The sequence below is a fragment of the Salmo salar genome, chromosome ssa12 (assembly GCF_905237065.1).
Source record: "Salmo salar chromosome ssa12, Ssal_v3.1, whole genome shotgun sequence".
Taxonomy (NCBI): domain Eukaryota; kingdom Metazoa; phylum Chordata; class Actinopteri; order Salmoniformes; family Salmonidae; genus Salmo; species Salmo salar.
Genome location: NC_059453.1, coordinates 8,851,221 through 8,872,617, shown reverse-complemented (window position 1 = coordinate 8,872,617; position 21,397 = coordinate 8,851,221). Strand labels below are relative to the sequence as shown.

Sequence of the window (21,397 nt, the reverse complement as noted above, 5' to 3'; positions counted from 1 at the left end):
AATAAAGAGAGAAATACGTTTTTCCCCCCTCCCAATGTTAATTTATTGGTCCATGGTATTATGACATGCAAGTCAATGTGGATTTCTTAGTCTCATGACAGCTTAAATAAGTAACAAGATATTAAAAAAACACAAGGACTAAAATATGCACAGGATGACAACTACAGTCGGAATGCTTATCTTACACAATACAGCAGACTTTATTGTACTGATCACAGACGAGGAAGCAACACACACACACACCGCCACCATCCGGGCTGAAGTGTAAAGACAACAGATGACATATCTTACAACTTAGCCATCTCTGCTTATACTGGCAATGAAATCAAAATGTTATAAGGCATATACAAAAAGGGCCAACGTTTGATACTGGCATTATGACATGTACGTCACTGTGGATTTGTTTTGTATCATTACAGATTCAATAAGTAAAATAAGATCTTTTTTATTTATTTTTTATACACTAGAATGGACAAAAATGCAATCGCTTAATTTTTGTTGATTAAAAATATGTACGTTACTATAACTACAGTTGGCAAGATTATCTTGCACAGTGGTAACGATTATTATACTGATCATAAATGAGGACGCAACAACATGCGCGCACACACACACACACACACACACACACACACACACACACACAAACGGAAGCAAGAAGAACAGTTCTGTTTAGTCATGGGAGACATGGTGTGTCCAAAATGGCACCCTATTCCATTTATAGTGCACTACATTTGTCCAGAACCCCATGAGCCCTTGTCAAAAGTAGTGCACTAGATAGGGAATAGGATGCAGACCTAGCCATGGAGTTTAAAGGTGCCAGTACTGCCAGTGTTCTCTCTCCATGTCTGGTAACGGCATCGGTCTCTCCACTCGATGTAAAGGCATGGGTCTCTCCACTGTATGGAACGGCATGGGTCTCTCTACACTAGAGAACGGAGGCATGGGTTTATCAACCCTGGACAACTGCTGCTTAGAGCTTCCCATCCTGGGTGATTGGTTAGGTCTTCTGCTACTGGAGCCCATGCTGACGGGCCGGCCTAACTGACGGGTCGGTCCCATGGGCTTGGGAGCATGCGACCGCCGGTGTTGACGGAGCCCTTGTTTCCGAACAAAGGTCTTTCCGCATTCATCACACTGGTACGGTCTCTCTCCTGTGTGCGTTCTGAGGTGGACCCGGAGGTCATATTCCCTGGTGTAAGTCTTGCCACATTCAGGGCAGAGATAGTGTTTTTCTCCCCTGGGGGACATGGTGGGTTTCTGTGGTGCCGGGAGGGGGTGGGATGTTCCCTCCCTCTGTGGTGCCGGGAGGTGGTGGGATTGTGGTGCCGGTAGGTTTTGGGTTCCCTCCTCGTCATGCTGATGGAGGCAGCGTTGTGGTCTCCCAGCTTTACGTCTGTTGTCCCGAGGTTGTTCAGAGGGAGTCTCCATGTCAGCCACTAAACTGGGATCCCCTCCTGTATAGACAGACACACGGACACTCAGTGGGCCCATATGGGCCCTGGCCAAATGTAGTGCACTATAGATGAATAAAGTGCCATTTGGGACTAAACCAATGCAACATGCAACAATGTTATTGTTAAGGTGTGGATGAGATTGTTGTTTTTAAAACAACATGGTTTTGATCACTGACAGTTTGCTAGTAGTCCATCAGGATGTATTAATGGTAGAGGACACTCACCTGTGTGCACTTTAAAATGCGTTTTGAGATTCCCTTTCTGGTTGAACCTCATCCCACACACAGAGCACTGGTAAGGCCTCTCTCCTGTGTGTGTTCTCGTGTGTCTCTCCAGTTTGTTTGCTTGAGTGAACTCCTTCCCACAGTCCGGACACTTGTGAAAGCTCTTTGCTCGCCGTCGTTCCTCTCCCCCAGAACAGTTGAATCGCTGGTGGGTCGTCAGGTATGCTTTACTGAGGAAGCCCTTGCCACACTCAGAGCAGAGGAAAGGCTTCTCTCCTGTGTGTGTTCGCTGGTGGACTTTTAATGTAGTGTTATTAGAGAAGGTCCGTCCGCACACAGAGCACAGGGGCTTCTCCTCGGTGTGTGTTCGCTCGTGGGCTTTCCAAGCCGGTTTTTGGTAGTAACCCTTGCCACAGAAAGAGCAAGAGTAAGGCATCTCTCCTGTGTGAGATCGCTGGTGTTCCTTTAGCCGTTCTTTTTTACCGAACCCCTTGCCACAAACGCAGCAGGTGTAAGGCTTGGCTCCAGTGTCTGTCTTCAAGTGAACCTCCAGAACGCACTTTGAGGAGAACTCTTGTCCACAGCAGCAGGTCACCTTGTCAGCTGAGTCTTTCTTCTGGTGTAATCTCAAGCTACTTTGATAAGTGAAGCCCTTCCCACACTCAGAGCAGAGGTAAGGCTTCTCTCCAGTGTGGATTCTCTGGTGGACCTTCAGTGCTGATAACGATGGGCAGTGTCTCCCACACTCGGGGCAGGAGTGGGTCTTCCTGACTCCCCATTTCCTCTTCTGTTGTTCAGGTTCTCCTGAAGCAGGACTCTGTCCTTTACTCTTCTCCGTCTCCTCTCCTGTGTGTGTCCTGTTCTGGTGTCTCCTTAGTGTGTACAAGGAGACAAACTTCCTCCCACACGCTAGGCAGCTGTGAGTCTTAGTTTTGCGTTTCACTCGTCGTTGTTCAGGTTCTTCGGATTCGGAATGTTCAGGATCTTCGTATTCGGAATGTTCTGGTTCTTCCGATGAAGAGGGACTATATTCACTGGCAGATGGTTGGTTGGGACTCTCACCTGTGGGACAGAGACGGGAGAGAATAAGGAACAGAGGCAAGTGAGTCCAGCTCATGTTGTTATTCTTCATTTGGCCCTGGGGGAAATAGTGTCCTGTCCAGTGGGTGTACTTGTACATTCTGTCCCAAGGCTGGTACATCAAGCTGCCTTCCGTTACAGAAACAAGAGAGGCTCCTGCACCAAGGCTTGCTTAATTACCTACAGACTGTGCAGTCTTTCGTTCAATCCAGCACTAACACAAAAACTAACACAAAGTGCTCTAAGTTAATGGACATTAAAGTACATCTCATCTTAACACATCTAATCACTTACCTGTAACACAACAATCCCAGTCATCTTCCTCCTCCTTGACGACAACAACTTTTTGTAGAACTATCCGCAGACTACCCAGTTTTGACCTCTGGTCACCATGGTTCCTGTCAGGACCCGGTGATGACGCCGAGCGCTGGGGCTCCGAAGAACTGGGTGGGGACTGTCTAGATGGGTCTTCTGAGTCCTACATACAAAATAGAGTGTGTCAGTGTAGTCTTAACAAAGTGATAAGGATCTGGGCCTATATATTAATAAAGCGTCTCAGAGTATGGGTGCTGATCTACGATCAGGTCCCACCCACCTATCTACATAATTCATTCGTTATGATCCGAAAAGGCTAAACTGATCCTAGATCGGGCTAAATAGCCTGCGATTCTAGGCTGCTGAAGCTGAGCTAATCTGTATCTGTTTTTCCGATCTACTACAATTATCTGGCAAGTAACGGTGAAGTCTCTGTGACTGGGATTTAATACTCACGTCACTCACTTTCTCCCTTTGTTCTGGTGGTATGTGTCTCTCTGGAGCTGGGTCTGTCAACCTCTCAGCGCCCCCCTCGTTCTTGGTTCTGCTTGGTTCGGTGCCGTCCAGTGTGTCCACTTGCGCTGACTGGCTGAGGCTAGCATCTTGTTGTATTGTTTTGATGTCGTTTTGCAGTTGGAGTAACCAAGACATTCCCTGGTCCTCTAATTTCATTAAATCATCACTTTCACAATATTCTTCTATTTTACGACGCAACGAGCGATAATTCTTCCCTTTAACGTCGGAGCCATCTTGGCCAGCTATTCCACAACGTTCACACAGGTAACGTAAATTGTTCTCGGTTAAATTCCACAAACTCTGTTCGATTCCATCCAACAACGTTTCCCTCTCTCCGCTCATATTGTCCTACCTACGTACCAACAAAAATGTAGTCAATGGCAAGACAGCTACAATCCGTTAAAGAGATTGTTAATTAGTTAGTACAGTATTCTGAAGTGAAGCAGCTAGCTAAATATTAACCATGCTAGCTAGCTTCTCGTCAACTACTTCCTATTTTCTTCTTCACCTTTTTGATTCTAATTTAGTGTTTTATTTTTTGTAATGTTTGCAAACCAATTGAAATTGCGCATTACCGCCACCTACTGTACTGGAGTGTGAAGACAGACAGGACCTAAAACTGGTGAATTTCCAAGTAGGTACTGAACGGTTTGTTGAATTGATTGAGTAGAGAAGCAAGTTTTTGCAATTATTATTTATTCAATCAAATACCTTATGCGGAAGGTCACACTGACTGTCTTCACATGATGTAGGTATGCTACTGCTCCCAGTCATCAGGTTTCTTAGCACCATCAGGGAGCTTCAATAATGTGCTGTGTTGTGTCAATGAATTAAACATAAATATCTGCAATAGGATAGAGTAACTAATGATATCATGAACCTAATTATTTCCTAATCAATGGCTTTGATCAGGTCCTTCAAATAGAGTCAGAGCAGGAGTGAGGATTGTGTTTTGGGCTCCCGAGTGGCGCGCGCTCTAAGGCACTGCATCTCAGCGCAAGAGGAGTCACTACAGTCCCTGGTTCGATTCCAGGCTGTATCACATCTGGCCGTTACTGGGACTCCCATAGGGCGGCGCACAATTTATTTATATATATATATTTTTCAAATTGAACCGTTATTTAACTAGGCAAATCAGTTAAGAACAAATTCTTATTTACAATGACGGCCTATCCCGGCCAAACCCAGACGACGCTGGGCCAATTGTGCGCCGCCCTATGGGACTCCCAATCACGGCCTGGATTAGTGAGTTCGTTTTTGGAATTATCGAACAGTGAAACTAAAATAGATTGGTAGCTAGCTGATTTATTTATTTCCCAAATCATTTGGTGCTAGCTTAACCAGACGGCTGTAGTAAGTAAGTAAGTAAAGTAGAACATTTGGTGCAAGATTCTCTGGTCTGATGAAACCAAGATTTAACTCTTTGGCCTGAATGCCAAGCGTCACGTCTGGAGGAAACCTGACACCATCCCTACGGTGAAGCATGGTGATGGCAGCATCATGCTGTGGGGATATTTTTCAGCGGCAGGAACTGCGACACTAGTCAGGATTGAGGGAAAGATGAATGGAGCAAAGTACAGAGAGATCCTTGATGGACCTCAGACTGGGGCGAAGGCTCACCTTCCAACAGGACAATGACCCTAAACACAGGGAAAGACAACACAGGAGTGGCTTCGGGACAAGTCTCTGAATGTCCTTGAGTGGCCCAGCCAGAGCCCAGACTTGAACCCGATCGAACATCTCTGGAAAGACCTGAAAATAGCTGTGCAGCGACGCTCCCCATCCAATCTGACAGAGCTTGAGAGGATCTGCAGAGAAGAATGGGGGAAACTCCCCAAATACAGGTGTGCCAAACTTGTAGGTTCATACCCAAGAAGACTTCAGGCTGTAATCGCTGCCAAAGAGGCTTCAACAAAGTACTGAGTAAAGGGTCTGAATACTTATGTATATGTGATATGTCTGTTTTTGTTTTTAATAAATTAGCAAAAATGTCTAAAAACCCTTTTTTGCTTTGTCATTATGGAGTATTGTGTGTAGAGTGATGAGGGGAAAAAACTATTTAATCCATTTTATAATAAGGCTGTAACGTAACAAAATGTGGAAAAAATCAAGGGGTCTGAATACTTTCCGAATGTGCTGTAGGCTATATATATATATTATATATAAAAATAGAATGTAAAATATTAAGATCATACAGTGGACACCTAAGGCTATAGGTCTATGTATGCAATGCCCTGATACATTTAGTGCTGAAATCTCTGACAGCTGAACCGTGAGGTGTGTCGTGAATGAGCCTAGTCAGTATGACCTGGTGACTCCTCCAGACAGAGTCATGGTAACACTGAGACAAGGAAGAGGACCTGGTGACTCCTCCAGTCTCCAGACAGAGTCATGGTAACACTGAGACAAGGAAGAGGACCTGGTGACTCCTCCAGTCTCCAGACAGAGTCATGGTAACACTGAGACAAGGAAGAGGACCTGGTGACTCCTCCAGTCTCCAGACAGAGTCATGGTAACACTGAGACAAGGAAGAAGAAGCAGAAGAAGGACAGGAAGAGGCCTCCGCCACAGACAGTTGGGGAGCAACAGAACCCAGTTAAAGGCAGAGAGGAGAGGCCTCAACCACAGATAGCTGGGGAGCAACAGAACCCAGTTAAAGGCAGAGAGGAGAGGCATCAACCACAGATAGCTGGGGAGCAACAGAACCCAGTTAAAGGCAGAGGAGAGGCCTCAACCACAGATAGCTGGGGAGCAACAGAACCCAGTTAAAGGCAGAGAGGAGAGGCCTCAACCACAGATAGCTGGGGAGCAACAGAACCCAGTTAAAGGCAGAGAGGAGAGGCATCAACCACAGATAGCTGGGGAGCAACAGAACCCAGTTAAAGGCAGAGAGGAGAGGCCTCAACTACAGATAGCTGGGGAGCAACAGAACCCAGTTAAAGGCAGAGAGGAGAGGCATCAACCACAGATAGCTGGGGAGCAACAGAACCCAGTTAAAGGCAGAGAGGAGAGGCCTCAACCACAGATAGCTGGGGAGCAACAGAACCCAGTTAAAGGCAGAGAGGAGAGGCATCAACCACAGATAGCTGGGGAGCAACAGAACCCAGTTAAAGGCAGAGAGGAGAGGCATCAACCACAGATAGCTGGGGAGCAACAGAACCCAGTTAAAGGCAGAGAGGAGAGGCATCAACCACAGATAGCTGGGGAGCAACAGAACCCAGTTAAAGGCAGAGGAGGGGCCTCAACCACAGATAGCTGGGGAGCAACAGAACCCAGTTAAAGACAGAGAGGAGAGGCCTCAACCACAGATAGCTGGGGAGCAACAGAACCCAGTTAAAGACAGAGAGGAGGGGCCTCAACCACAGATAGCTGGGGAGCAACAGAACCCAGTTAAAGGCATAGAGGAGAGGCATCAACCACAGATAGCTGGGGAGCAACAGAACCCAGTTAAAGACAGAGAGGAGAGGCCTCAACCACAGATAGCTGGGGAGCAACAGAACCCAGTTAAAGGCAGAGAGGAGAGGCATCAACCACAGATAGCTGGGGAGCAACAGAACCCAGTTAAAGGCATAGAGGAGAGGCATCAACCACAGATAGCTGGGGAGCAACAGAACCCAGTTAAAGACAGAGAGGAGAGGCCTCAACCACAGATAGCTGGGGAGCAACAGAACCCAGCTAAAGGCAGAGAGGAGAGGCATCAACCACAGATAGCTGGGGAGCAACAGAACCCAGTTAAAGACAGAGAGGAGAGGCCTCAACCACAGATAGCTGGGGAGCAACAGAACCCAGTTAAAGGCAGAGAGGAGAGGCATCAACCACAGATAGCTGGGGAGCAACAGAACCCAGTTAAAGGCAGAGAGGAGAGGCCTCAACCACAGATAGCTGGGGAGCAACAGAACCCAGTTAAAGGCATAGAGGAGAGGCATCAACCACAGATAGCTGGGGAGCAACAGAACCCAGTTAAAGACAGAGAGGAGAGGCCTCAACCACAGATAGCTGGGGAGCAACAGAACCCAGTTAAAGGCAGAGAGGAGAGGCATCAACCACAGATAGCTGGGGAGCAACAGAACCCAGTTAAAGGCATAGAGGAGAGGCATCAACCACAGATAGCTGGGGAGCAACAGAACCCAGTTAAAGGCAGAGAGGAGAGGCATCAACCACAGATAGCTGGGGAGCAACAGAACCCAGTTAAAGGCAGAGGAGGGGCCTCAACCACAGATAGCTGGGGAGCAACAGAACCCAGTTAAAGGCAGAGAGGAGAGGCATCAACCACAGATAGCTGGGGAGCAACAGAACCCAGTTAAAGACAGAGAGGAGAGGCCTCAACCACAGATAGCTGGGGAGCAACAGAACCCAGTTAAAGGCAGAGAGGAGAGGCCTCAACCACAGATAGCTGGGGAGCAACAGAACCCAGTTAAAGGCAGAGAGGAGAGGCCTCAACCACAGATAGCTGGGGAGCAACAGAACCCAGTTAAAGACAGAGAGGAGAGGCCTCAACCACAGATAGCTGGGGAGCAACAGAACCCAGTTAAAGGCAGAGGAGGGGCCTCAACCACAGATAGCTGGGGAGCAACAGAACCCAGTTAAAGACAGAGAGGAGAGGCCTCAACCACAGATAGCTGGGGAGCAACAGAACCCAGTTAAAGACAGAGAGGAGAGGCCTCAACCACAGATAGCTGGGGAGCAACAGAACCCAGTTAAAGGCAGAGAGGAGAGGCCTCAACCACAGATAGCTGGGGAGCAACAGAACCCAGTTAAAGGCAGAGAGGAAGTGATTGGTGCAGACTATGCAGATTATCCACTGCTGGAGGGTGGAGGTAAATTTTTTATGGCAACACCCTGTAAGATCTCGACGCTGGGATGGAGTTGGTAGAGTTGCCTGATGGCACGTGAGACATGAAGCAGATGACATCACGGATTGTCATCACCTACGAAGGAACCATTGTGTTACCTGACTCTGTGTAAACATCACGTGTAAAGTAAATAATGTGTTTCGGAACTTTGCTTAAATGTCATGTGTACAGGGGGAAGATGTCTTGTATGGCTGTAGTCAAAGGAGGCATGGGCTTGGGGAATTAAGGAGTATAAAAACCAATGTAAAAGATAGGGAGAGGAGCAGAGATTCTGGGGAAGACAGATCAGGAGCTGACTGATGTATTAGAAGGAGCTGACTGATGTATTAGAAGGAGCTGACTGATGTATTTGATGGAGCTGACTGATGTATTAGAAGGAGCTGACTGATGTATTAGAAGGAGCTGACTGATGTATTAGAAGGAGCTGACTGATGTATTAGAAGGAGCTGACTGATGTATTAGAAGGAGCTGACTGATGTATTAGAAGGAGCTAACTGATGTATTAGGAGGAGCTGACTGATGTGTTAGAAGGAGCTGACTGATGTGTTAGAAGGAGCTGACTGATGTATTAGGAGGAGCTGACTGATGTGTTAGAAGGAGCTGACTGATGTATTAGAAGGAGCTGACTGATGTGTTAGAAGGAGCTGACTGATGTATTAGAAGGAGCTGACTGATGTGTTAGAAGGAGCTGACTGATGTGTTAGAAGGAGCTGACTGATGTATTAGAAGGAGCAGACTGATGTATTAGAAGGAGCAGACTGATGTATTAGAAGGAGCTGACTGATGTATTAGAAGGAGCTGACTGATGTATTAGAAGGAGCTGACTGATGTGTTAGAAGGAGCTAACTGATGTATTAGGAGGAGCTGACTGATGTATTAGAAGGAGCTGACTGATGTATTAGAAGGAGCTGACTGATGTGTTAGAAGGAGCTGACTGATGTATTAGAAGGAGCTGACTGATGTATTAGGAGGAGCTGACTGATGTGTTAGAAGGAGCTAACTGATGTATTAGAAGGAGCTGACTGATGTGTTAGAAGGAGCTAACTGATGTATTAGGAGGAGCTGACTGATGTATTAGAAGGAGCTGACTGATGTGTTAGAAGGAGCTGACTGATGTATTAGAAGGAGCTGACTGATGTATTAGAAGGAGCTGACTGATGTATTAGAAGGAGCTGACTGATGTGTTAGGAGGAGCTGACTGATGTATTAGAAGGAGCTGACTGATGTATTAGAAGGAGCTGACTGATGTATTAGAAGGAGCTGACTGAGATATTAGAAGGAGCTGACTGATGTATTAGAAGGAGCTGACTGATGTATTAGGAGGAGCTGACTGATGTATTAGAAGGAGCTGACTGATGTATTAGAAGGAGCTGACTGATGTATTAGAAGGAGCTGACTGATGTATTAGGAGGAGCTGACTGATGTATTAGAAGGAGCTGACTGATGTGTTAGAAGACTGATGTATTAGAAGGAGCTGACTGAGATATTAGAAGGAGCTGACTGATGTATTAGAAGGAGCTGACTGATGTATTAGAAGGCTGATGTATTAGAAGGAGCTGACTGATGTATTAGAAGGAGCTGACTGATGTATTAGAAGGAGCTGACTGATGTATTAGAAGGAGCTGACTGAGATATTAGAAGGAGCTGACTGATGTATTAGGAGGAGCTGACTGATGTGTTAGAAGGAGCTGACTGATGTGTTAGAAGGAGCTGACTGATGTGTTAGAAGGAGCTGACTGATGTATTAGAAGGAGCTGACTGATGTATTAGAAGGAGCTGACTGATGTGTTAGAAGGAGCTGACTGATGTATTAGGAGGAGCTGACTGATGTGTTAGAAGGAGCTGACTGATGTATTAGAAGGAGCAGACTGATGTATTAGAAGGAGCTAACTGATGTATTAGAAGGAGCTGACTGATGTGTTAGAAGGAGCTGACTGATGTATTAGAAGGAGCTGACTGATGTATTAGAAGGAGCTGACTGATGTATTAGAAGGAGCTGACTGATGTATTTGATGAAGCTAACTGATGTATTAGAAGGAGCTGACTGATGTATTAGAAGGAGCTGACTGATGTATTAGAAGGAGCTGACTGATGTATTAGAAGGAGCTGACTGATGTATTAGAAGGAGCTGACTGATGTGTTAGAAGGAGCTAACTGATGTGTTAGAAGGAGCTGACTGATGTGTTAGAAGGAGCTAACTGATGTATTAGGAGGAGCTGACTGATGTATTAGAAGGAGCTGACTGATGTATTAGAAGGAGCTGACTGATGTGTTAGAAGGAGCTGACTGATGTATTAGAAGGAGCTGACTGATGTATTAGGAGGAGCTGACTGATGTGTTAGAAGGAGCTAACTGATGTATTAGAAGGAGCTGACTGATGTGTTAGAAGGAGCTAACTGATGTATTAGGAGGAGCTGACTGATGTATTAGAAGGAGCTGACTGATGTGTTAGAAGGAGCTGACTGATGTATTAGAAGGAGCTGACTGATGTATTAGAAGGAGCTGACTGATGTGTTAGGAGGAGCTGACTGATGTATTAGAAGGAGCTGACTGATGTATTAGAAGGAGCTGACTGATGTATTAGAAGGAGCTGACTGAGATATTAGAAGGAGCTGACTGATGTATTAGAAGGAGCTGACTGATGTATTAGGAGGAGCTGACTGATGTATTAGAAGGAGCTGACTGATGTATTAGAAGGAGCTGACTGATGTATTAGAAGGAGCTGACTGATGTATTAGGAGGAGCTGACTGATGTATTAGAAGGAGCTGACTGATGTGTTAGAAGACTGATGTATTAGAAGGAGCTGACTGAGATATTAGAAGGAGCTGACTGATGTATTAGAAGGAGCTGACTGATGTATTAGAAGGAGCTGACTGATGTATTAGAAGGAGCTGACTGATGTATTAGAAGGAGCTGACTGATGTATTAGAAGGAGCTGACTGATGTATTAGAAGGAGCTGACTGAGATATTAGAAGGAGCTGACTGATGTATTAGGAGGAGCTGACTGATGTGTTAGAAGGAGCTGACTGATGTGTTAGAAGGAGCTGACTGATGTGTTAGAAGGAGCTGACTGATGTATTAGAAGGAGCTGACTGATGTATTAGAAGGAGCTGACTGATGTGTTAGAAGGAGCTGACTGATGTATTAGGAGGAGCTGACTGATGTGTTAGAAGGAGCTGACTGATGTATTAGAAGGAGCAGACTGATGTATTAGAAGGAGCTAACTGATGTATTAGAAGGAGCTGACTGATGTGTTAGAAGGAGCTGACTGATGTATTAGAAGGAGCTGACTGATGTATTAGAAGGAGCTGACTGATGTATTAGGAGGAGCTGACTGATGTATTAGAAGGAGCTGACTGATGTATTAGGAGGAGCTGACTGATGTATTAGAAGGAGCTGACTGATGTATTAGAAGGAGCTGACTGATGTATTAGAAGGAGCAGACTGATGTATTAGAAGGAGCTGACTGATGTATTAGAAGGAGCTGACTGATGTATTAGAAGGAGCTGACTGATGTATTAGAAGGAGCTGACTGATGTATTAGAAGACTCTTGAGGTAAAGTAAGAACATAACTTAATTACTCTTGTTAGAAGCTACTGCATTGTAATTGCAATATAAAAATATATATATATATATATATACAATCCAACAGTTGTGAAACTGTGGAACTAAAAGAGAAGTGTTACTGGTTTTCATGAACTAGTTAAATGATTTGTTGAATAAAGTGTTGAAGAAGAAGACTAGCATTATAACAACTACAGGCTCGGGGCTCGAGACCATATTGTGGGCTCCAGCAGGAAACCACAGGGCAGCTCGAGGGTAACTGTGTGAAGAGCACTGAGTAGGCTGATGGTTGTCTTTACTCAGATGAAGTGCTGAACCCCTGCTTTCAGTTAAGAATTCATTTCAAGAAATTAGTTTTAGCCGCGCTTATACAAATAACCTAGTATAACCCCACTGTTGAACGTATCCTGCGTGAAATACGAGATAACACGCAGTAAGGACCGGGCCACGCTAAAATAGCACCCGAGCGGACTATAAATAAATATTGGATTGCTCGTTGGTGTTGTACACAGAAATACCCCCCGCTGACGGGTAGTATACCGTGTCACAAACTACCCGGTAAAGTGTTAACAGTAGGAAGGAGTGAGCTAACCTCTGTGGCAAGCAGAGATGTACCAAGAGGGGTTGATAAAGTGAAGCCCAGAGCTCCACTGCTAACTCAGCCACGGGTAGGAAGACAGGGAGGCCCCCTCACCAGGAAAGAGGCTCATACCGCGACCTTCCATACTATGGTCAAGAGAAGAGCCACAGGCAAAGACCACCCGCGCGTGAGTGAATCCAGTAGGACGTCTGGGAGGCGGCCCGTACTAGTCACCTCGACAGGAGGACAATTCATGTTTTAGGAAAGTAGCCATATATATATATATATATATATATATACAGTTTTGCATATGCTACACATCAAAACACAAGGAATAGTGTTTCTGTAATTTGTTATAGGCTGTTTTTAAGAACATGTAAATGTGGCTCCTTTGGCCAACATCCCTCGTTTATTGATGGCGCTGGCTGCGCCAGGTTGGATCTGAATGCGTATGGATGTCCGTTACATTACGAAAATGTCCGGCAAATTCCCTGTCGTGGTGTCCAGCGCCTACTTTTCCTACAGGAAACTCTGAAATGGCATATTGCTTTTATAAAGATTTTAGAATATTCTCTTGAAAAAGAATCTGTCACCAAAATCCTGACATGGCTGTTCATGTGATGGTTAATGTATCACTAATCAAACGTTGTCATAAAAGGCCCGTGGGCAAAGCTGCGGGAGCAAACGAGCTTGGGACAGGGATAGGATAGCCATCATTTTATGGAAATATCAGCCTCAATTTAACTTCAAAGTTGTTGTTTTTCTTCTGAAGCCTAATCAGGGACGGCTATATCCGGGTACTGGCCACCAAAATCGGGGACGTCTGGTCAACATTGGCTAAATTAACAGATTGAATGGTCTATTTAAGCAATAAGGTCAGAAGGGGTGTGGTATATGGCAAATTTACCACGGCTAAATTCTGTTCTTATGCACGGCGCAACGCCGGAGTGCCTGGATAGTCATTAGCTGTGGTATATTGGCCAAATACCACAACCCCCGAGGTGCCTTATAGCTATTATAAACTGGTTTCCAACGTAATTAATGCAGTAAAAATCTATGTCTTGTCATACTGCAGGTAGCCTAGGGGTTAGAGCGTTGGACCAGTAACCGAAAGGTTGCAAGCTCGAATCCCCGAGCTGACAAGGTAAAAATCTGTCGTTCTGCCCCTGAACAAGGCAGTGACTCGCATAGTTAAATTAAAAATACCCGTGGTATACTATATGATATACCAGGCCAATCAGCATTCAAGGCTCAAACCACCCAGTTCATAATGATCGGCAGGTTGTTGCAACCATGATTTATTAAATCAAACACAATTATTAAATATCTGCAATAGGATACAGTAGCTAATGAACCTAATTATTTAATAATCAATAGCTTTGATCAGGTCCTTGAAATAGAGTCAGAGCAGGACTGAGGATTGTGTTCTCTGTGTGGTGATGGTCTTTAGCTGTGTGATTCTCCTGCTGGGGAGGTCTCTCCTCACCGACTGAGCACTGGTTAGGACTCTCTCCTATGGGAACAGTACGTTCAGGTTACATATAGTACACAATATGGGAAATACACTGCCCTTTGGGACGCAACCTTAAAGATATGAGATGGCACCCAAATGGTACCCTATTCCCCATTGAGCTCTGGTCTAAAGTAGGGGATAGGATGGCACCCTATTCCCCATAGAACTCTGGTCTAAAGTAGGGGATAGGATGGCACCCTATTCCCTATTGAACTCTGGTCTAAAGTAGGGGATAGGATGGCACCCTATTCCCCATAGAACTCTGGTCTAAAGTAGGGAATAGGATGGCACCCTATTCCCTATTGAACTCTGGTCTAAAGTAGGGGATAGGATGGCACCCTATTCCCCATAGAACTCTGGTCTAAAGTAGGGAATAGGATGGCACCCTATTCCCTATTGAACTCTGGTCTAAAGTAGGGAATAGGATGGCACCCTATTCCCTATTGAACTCTGGTCTAAAGTAGGGGATAGGATGGCACCCTATTCCCCATAGAGCTCTGGTCTAAAGTAGGGGATAGGATGGCATTTGGGACACCGAGATAGTAAGTCCTCATTACTTCATGTTTCTTTAAGTTCAACAGCCTCCCTCCCTCTACTTACTAAGTTCAACAGCCTCCCAGTCCACTTCTTCTACTGGGGACTGAATGAATCTGCTGACTTCCTCGTCCTCTTCTTTCTTTAACCGTCACCCCAACAGTTTGACTCAAGTCCTCCAGCTCCACCTCTTCCTCTTCTTCTTTAACCGTCACCCCAACAGTTTGACTCAAGTCCTCCAGCTCCACCTCTTCCTCTTCTTCTTTAACCGTCACCCCAACAGTTTGACTCAAGTCCTCCAGCTCCACCTCTTCCTCTTCTTCTTTAACCATCACCCCAACAGTTTGACTCAAGTCCTCCAGCTCCTCCTCCTCCACTACTTTAATGTTCATCCCCAGTGTCTGACTGAAGGCCTCTCTGTCGTCAGGTGACCTGGGTTTGGATCTGGATTGGTCACCCGGATTCTAGAATGAAAACAGTGATCAATAATAAAGGAAGTAATATTTCCTCTGAAGATCAGGGTCTGTGTTAATAAAACATCTCAGAATAGGAGTGATGATCTATGATCAGGTCCCCTTGTACATGTGATGTTGTTCAGATCCAATAGGAGTGATGATCTAGGAAATAGATGACATTAGTTTACAGTAAAATGTATAAAGCTCATTTTCTCCCACCTTGTTGATGTGTGATGTAGGAGGACTTTCTTCACTACCAGAGCCATGGACAGGACTCTCTCCTGTAGAGATAGGTTGGTATTATGGGTTATAATGAGACTACCAGAGCCATGGACAGGACTCTCTCCTGTAGAGATAGGTTGGTATTATGGGTTATAATGAGACTACCAGAGCCATGGACAGGACTCTCTCCTGTAGAGATAGGTTGGTATTATGGGTTATAATGAGACTACCAGAGCCATGGACAGGACTCTCTCCTGTAGAGATAGGTTGGTATTATGGGTTATAATGAGACTACCAGAGCCATGGACAGGACTCTCTCCTGTAGAGATAGGTTGGTATTATGGGTTATAATGAGACTACCAGAGCCATGGACAGGACTCTCTCCTGTAGAGATAGGTTGGTATTATGGGTTATAATGAGACTACCAGAGCCATGGACAGGACTCTCTCCTGTAGAGATAGGTTGGTATTATGGGTTATAATGAGACTACCAGAGCCATGGACAGGACTCTCCTGTTTATCATTTGATGGAAGGATGGATGGTCTAAAGTAGTGCACTATGTAGGGAATAGGGTGCCATTAGGGACGAATAACCTGCCTCCACTTACTAAGATGAGAAGGGTCCCAGCCGACGTCCTCTCCATCAGAATTGATCAGACCACCAACTTCCTCCTCCCCGTCTTCCTGTCCCCCATTGTGACCAAGGTCCTCCCCCATGTGTGTCTGTAGGTGTTTTCTCAGAGCCTGCTCTGTAGGGAGGTCCTGTCCACACACTGGGCAGCATTGAGACCCTGGGGAAATGGTTTGTGAACGTTAGAATGCTAGCAACAGTGTTCTGTTTGTTTTGTGTCGGCAGTGAAGTGGCCGACAGTCCGAGAAGGCAGTGAAGTGGCCGACAGTCCGAGAAGGCAGGGAAGTGGCCGACAGTCCGAGAAGGCAGGGAAGTGGCCGACAGTCCGAGAAGGCAGGGAAGTGGCCGACAGTCCGAGAAGGCAGGGAAGTGGCCGACAGTCCGAGAAGGCAGGGAAGTGGCCGACAGTCCGAGAAGGCAGGGAAGTGGCCGACAGTCCGAGAAGGCAGGGAAGTGGCCGACAGTCCGAGAAGGCAGTGAAGTGGCCGACAGTCCGAGAAGGCAGTGTGAGGTAAACATGAGTATCTGTTTCCTGTCTAAACTGCCACTAGAAATAATACATGTTGCTATGCAGGCTTTCTATTACATTTAGTAAGATTAGCATTTGAAGTTTGAATACATGGAAAAATTAGCTATTTGCAGCTTCGCCGTAACATTCTGGAATGTTCATTCAAATCATTCCAACTGAAATGTGTTACTCTGGCAACATGTTGGCTGTAAAGGGAAGTGTTGTTGAACTCACCTCCTGTCTGGTTCTCTCTTGCGTGGGTCCGGAGGTGGTACTTCAGAGTGGCAGGCTGGGCGAACCTCCTCCCACACAGGGCACAGAAGTACGGCTTCTCCCCTGTATGCACCATCTGGTGTCTCTTCAGGACGTCCGCCTGGCTGAACCGTCTCCCACAGTCAGGGCAGGTGTATGGCTTCTCACCTGATAGATGGATGGATGGACGGACAGACGGGTGGGTGGGACAGACAGACAGTTTCACTCCACTATAATGAGCCATTTACTTTATGTTCGTATTATTATGTTTTATCATTTCTTATTGTTGTTGAATTGTTGAGAAGGAACCTGCAAGTCAGTATTTCATTGGACGGTGTATACCATGTGTATCCCGTACATACGACAAATCTGTAATGTATGCTGTCAATTGCTGCATAAAGTTTCAAGTTTTATTAAAGAACCACATTGTGGACAACTCAGAGTTGAGACACTGATATCCTTCGATCGTTAAATCAACCTCACCTGTATGCACTCTCAAGTGGACTTTCAGGTGCCCGTTGTCGCGGAAACCCTTCCCGCACTCGGGGCAGACGCAGGGTTTCTCTCCCGTATGAGACCTAAATCAAATCATACTTGATTCAAAGTGCATTTAAACTTGAAACAGATTTTACAGTAAAACAACAAGGAGATCAAATGAAAACAAGAATGAAATAAATGACCTCTGGTGCATCTTCAGGCTGTCCTTCTGGGTGAAACTGGCGCCACACTCCAGGCACTGGTAAGGCTTCTCCCCGGTGTGAATCCGCTGGTGTTTCTTCAAGTTTCCTATCTGAGCAAAGCCCTTGCCACACACAGAACAGGAGTAGGGCCTCTCTCCCGTGTGTGTTCGCTGGTGCACTTTCAAAAATTCATTTTGGGTGTAACTCTTGCCACAGACGGAGCAAGAATAAGGTCTCTCCCCTGTGTGTGTCCGTAGGTGAACTCTAAGACTTCCCTTCTGGGTGAAGCTCTTCCCACACACAGAGCAGGAGTGAGGCTTCTCTCCGGAGTGTATCCTCTCATGTTCTCGGAGGCCTCCTGAGTGGGCAAACCTCTTGCCACAGTCAGGACAGGGGTAGGGCTTCTCCCCTGTGTGTACTCTCTGGTGTCTCACCTTATGGAACACAATGGAAATAAGTTGACTTGTTTTGTGTTATCCCGTCACATTTCATGTACTGTGTGTATGTCATTTTTTAAACAGGCAAATAAAACCCATCAAACTCACCAGGTCACATGGGCGGGAAAACTCTTTCCCACAGTCCAGACAACAGTGAGAAAAGGTTTTGGTTGGTTCCGTTTGGTTCTCTTGATCAGGTTCTCCTGATGCAGGGGGGCTGTGGGATGGGGACAGGCTGGGCTGGTTGTTAACATCATCCTAAAAGAGAATGAAGGGCAGAAGTCAGCCTTGAATAGTTCTGGAGAGGGGAACATTTCTTTTGTTGTGGTAGACTGTATGAGTGTTGTTATGGTAGCCCATATGAATGTGTTGTTGTGGTAGACTATATGAGCGTTTTGCTGTGGTAGACTATACGAGCGTTTTGTTGTGGTAGACTATACAAGTGTTTTGTTGTGGTAGGCTATACAAGCGTTTTGTTGTGGTAGACTATACAAGCGTTTTGTTGTGGTAGACTATATGAGTGTTTTGTTGTGGTAGACTATATGAGCGTTTTGTTGTGGTAGACTATACGAGCGTTTTATTGTGGTAGACTATACGAGCGTTTTATTGTGGTAGACTATACGAGCGTTTTGTTGTGGTAGACTATACGAGCGTTTTATTGTGGTAGACTATACGAGCGTTTTATTGTGGTAGACTATACGAGCGTTTTGTTTTTGGTAGACTATACGAGCGTTTTGTTTTTGGTAGACTATACGAGCGTTTTGTTGTGGTAGACTATACGAGCGTTTTGTTGTGGTAGACTATACGAGCGTTTTATTGTGGTAGACTATACGAGCGTTTTATTGTGGTAGACTATACGAGCGTTTTGTTGTCGTAGACTATACGAGCGTTTTGTTGTGGTAGACTATACGAGCGTTTTGTTGTGGTAGACTATACGAGCGTTTTGTTGTGGTAGACTATACGAGCGTTTTGTTGTGGTAGACTATACGAGCGTTTTGTTGTGGTAGACTATACGAGCGTTTTGTTGTGGTAGACTATACGAGCGTTTTGTTGTGGTAGACTATACGAGCGTTTTGTTGTGGTAGACTATACGAGCGTTTTGTTGTGGTAGACTATACGAGCGTTTTGTTGTGGTAGACTATACGAGCGTTTTGTTGTGGTAGACTATACGAGCGTTTTGTTGTGGTAGACTATACGAGCGTTTTGTTGTGGTAGACTATACGAGCGTTTTGTTGTGGTAGACTATACGAGCGTTTTATTGTGGTAGACTATATGAGCGTTTTGTTGTGGTAGAATATACGAGCGTTTTGTTGTGGTAGACTATACGAGCGTTTTGTTGTGGTAGACTATACGAGCGTTTTGTTGTGGTAGACTATACGAGCGTTTTGTTGTGGTAGACTATACGAGCGTTTTGTTGTGGTAGACTATACGAGCGTTTTGTTGTGGTAGACTATATGAGCGTTTTGTGGTAGACTATATGAGTGTTTTGTTGTGGTAGACTATATGAGCGTTTTGTTGTGGTAGACTATACGAGCGTTTTGTTGTGGTAGACTATACGAGCGTTTTGTTGTGGTAGACTATACGAGTGTTTTGTTGTGGTAGACTATACGAGTGTTTTGTTGTGGTAGACTATACGAGTGTTTTGTTGTGGTAGACTATATGAGCGTTTTGTGGTAGACTATATGAGTGTTTTGTTGTGGTAGACTATATGAGTGTCCAATACTTTGATCGGGGAATCGGGGCCTGTATTTCACAAAGCATCTAACAGTAAGAATGCTGACCTCAGACCCTCCCTCTTCAGTTAATCCTAAGGCAAAACTCATCCTAGATCAGTGTGTTTGTGTTAGTGCTTGGTAGGAACAAAAGACTGCACCCACCACCGCTCTGCAGATAAGGCTGGCGTTGCCTCAAAAGACCCACCCAGTGGCATTGTGACAAAGTTGCGACTGCAGACTGACAGCAGCAGTAAACAAACTGCCAGGTTGATACTTTGTAACATTGACAACAACACTCAAATCAGTTTTCAAATGACTGAGCATAAACGGACCTGGCATAACCTGTCTGTGCTATTAATCCAACTCTGTCACGCATTATCTTGCAATAACAGCAATGGAGTTTTCACAACCCGATTTGGGACAAAGCTTTCCTATTCATGTCATGTGAGGCATTCGAGTCCGAAGGGCTAGGACAATGTTAGTAGATTTGGCTGGCTAGCTAACGGTCATTCGTCCCTCCCGTGTCTTACCTCGTCCATTGTGGGTCGGTCAGAACCGGGAGGAGTGAATTCTGCCGACATGTTATTGTTGTTCTTTTACGTTCACTTCAGCTCGAGGTCACTCACGTCAGTTGAACAATTTACTGGTCGTGAAACGATTTGAAACCTAACCAGCCATCTAAACGAAGGCAATACATGCAGACATCCTATATGTTGCCATTTTATCAGTAACTAGCTAGCCTGTTTTGAAGAGAGGGGAATAAGCCGACTGTCTGCGTTACTGCATCACCGTACTTCCGGGTATGATTCTTCTGCATGACTAAACTACCTGGTGCAATAGCGCCACCTTGTGTACAGGAGTGAGAAGGCAGGCAATACAAGGCGCTTACAACATGCAGGAATCTTGTTCTACTATATATACAGTCGTGGCCAAAAGTTTTGAGAATGACACAAATATTAATTTTCACAAAGTCTGCTGCCTCAGTTTGTATGATCGCAATTTGCATATACTGTTCTTATGTTATGTTATGAAGAGTGATCAGATGAATTGCAATTAATTGCAAAGTCCCTCTTGCCATGCAAATGAACTGAAATCCCCAACAAACATTTCGACTGCATTAATGCAGAAGGCTTCAGGGCGCCCAAGAAAGTCCAGCAAGCACCAGGACCGTCTCCTAAAGTTGATTCAGCTGTGGGATCGGGGCACCACCAATACAGAGCTTGCTCAGGAATGGCAGCAGGCAGGTGTGAGTGCATCTGCATGCACAGTGAGGCAAAGACTTTTGAAGGATGGCCTGGTGTCAAGAAGGGCAGCAAAGAAGCCACTTCTCTCCTGGAAAAACATCAGGGACAGACTGATATTCTGCAAAAGGTTCTGGGATTGGACTGCTGAGGACTGGGGTAAAGTCATTTTCTCTGATGAATCCCCTTACCGATTGTTTGGGGCATCCGGAAAAAAGCTTGTCCGGAGAAGGCAAGGTGAGAGCTACCATCAGTCCTGTGTCATGCCAACAGTAAAGCATCCTGAGACCATTCATGTGTGGGGTTGCTTCTCAGCCAAGGGAGTGGGCTCACTCACAATTTTGCCTAAGAACACAGCCATGAATAAAGAATGGTACCAACACATCCTCCGAGAGCAACTTCTCCCAACCATCCAGGAACAGTTTGGTGACGAACAATTATTTTTTTCAATTTTATTTCACCTTTATTTAACCAGGTAGGCAAGTTGAGAACAAGTTCTCATTTACAATTGCGACCTGGCCAAGATAAAGAAAAGCAGTTTGACACATACAACAACACAGAGTTACACATGAAGTAAAACAAACATACAGTGAATAATATAGTAGAAACATAAGTCTA

General features: G+C 45.4%; 2 protein-coding genes and 1 long non-coding RNA gene across 4 annotated transcripts; 1 reads left to right on the top strand and 2 right to left on the bottom strand.

Moving 5' to 3' along the window:
• Positions 1–18: 18 nt before the first annotated feature.
• Positions 19–4,105, bottom strand: LOC106564092 (oocyte zinc finger protein XlCOF6). Of its 2 annotated transcripts, none has more exons than XM_014130082.2 (4): positions 3,533–4,105; positions 3,056–3,239; positions 1,682–2,743; positions 19–1,457 (listed from the first exon to the last, which is right to left on the bottom strand). In XM_014130082.2, exons 1-4 carry the CDS (start codon positions 3,932–3,934, stop codon positions 811–813), a joined length of 2,295 nt encoding a protein of 764 aa, XP_013985557.1. In that variant the 5' UTR covers positions 3,935–4,105; the 3' UTR covers positions 19–810. The 2 variants fall into 2 exon arrangements, with proteins under 2 accessions (XP_013985557.1, XP_013985558.1); XM_014130083.2 differs by having other exon boundaries at positions 3,542–4,105.
• Positions 4,106–13,856: 9,751 nt separating this feature from the next.
• On the bottom strand, positions 13,857–20,368 carry LOC106564095 (gastrula zinc finger protein XlCGF57.1). The gene is made up of 9 exons (XM_045690641.1): positions 20,069–20,368; positions 17,932–18,081; positions 17,387–17,820; positions 17,190–17,284; positions 16,689–16,874; positions 15,924–16,106; positions 15,314–15,375; positions 14,706–15,103; positions 13,857–14,105 (listed from the first exon to the last, which is right to left on the bottom strand). Exons 1-8 carry the CDS (start codon positions 20,117–20,119, stop codon positions 14,711–14,713), a joined length of 1,554 nt encoding a protein of 517 aa, XP_045546597.1. The 5' UTR covers positions 20,120–20,368; the 3' UTR covers positions 13,857–14,105; positions 14,706–14,710.
• Positions 15,325–16,890, top strand: LOC123725402 (uncharacterized). The gene is made up of 3 exons (XR_006757852.1): positions 15,325–15,387; positions 16,172–16,457; positions 16,723–16,890. It is a non-coding gene; the product is annotated as an uncharacterized lncRNA (long non-coding RNA).
• Positions 20,369–21,397: the final 1,029 nt, after the last annotated feature.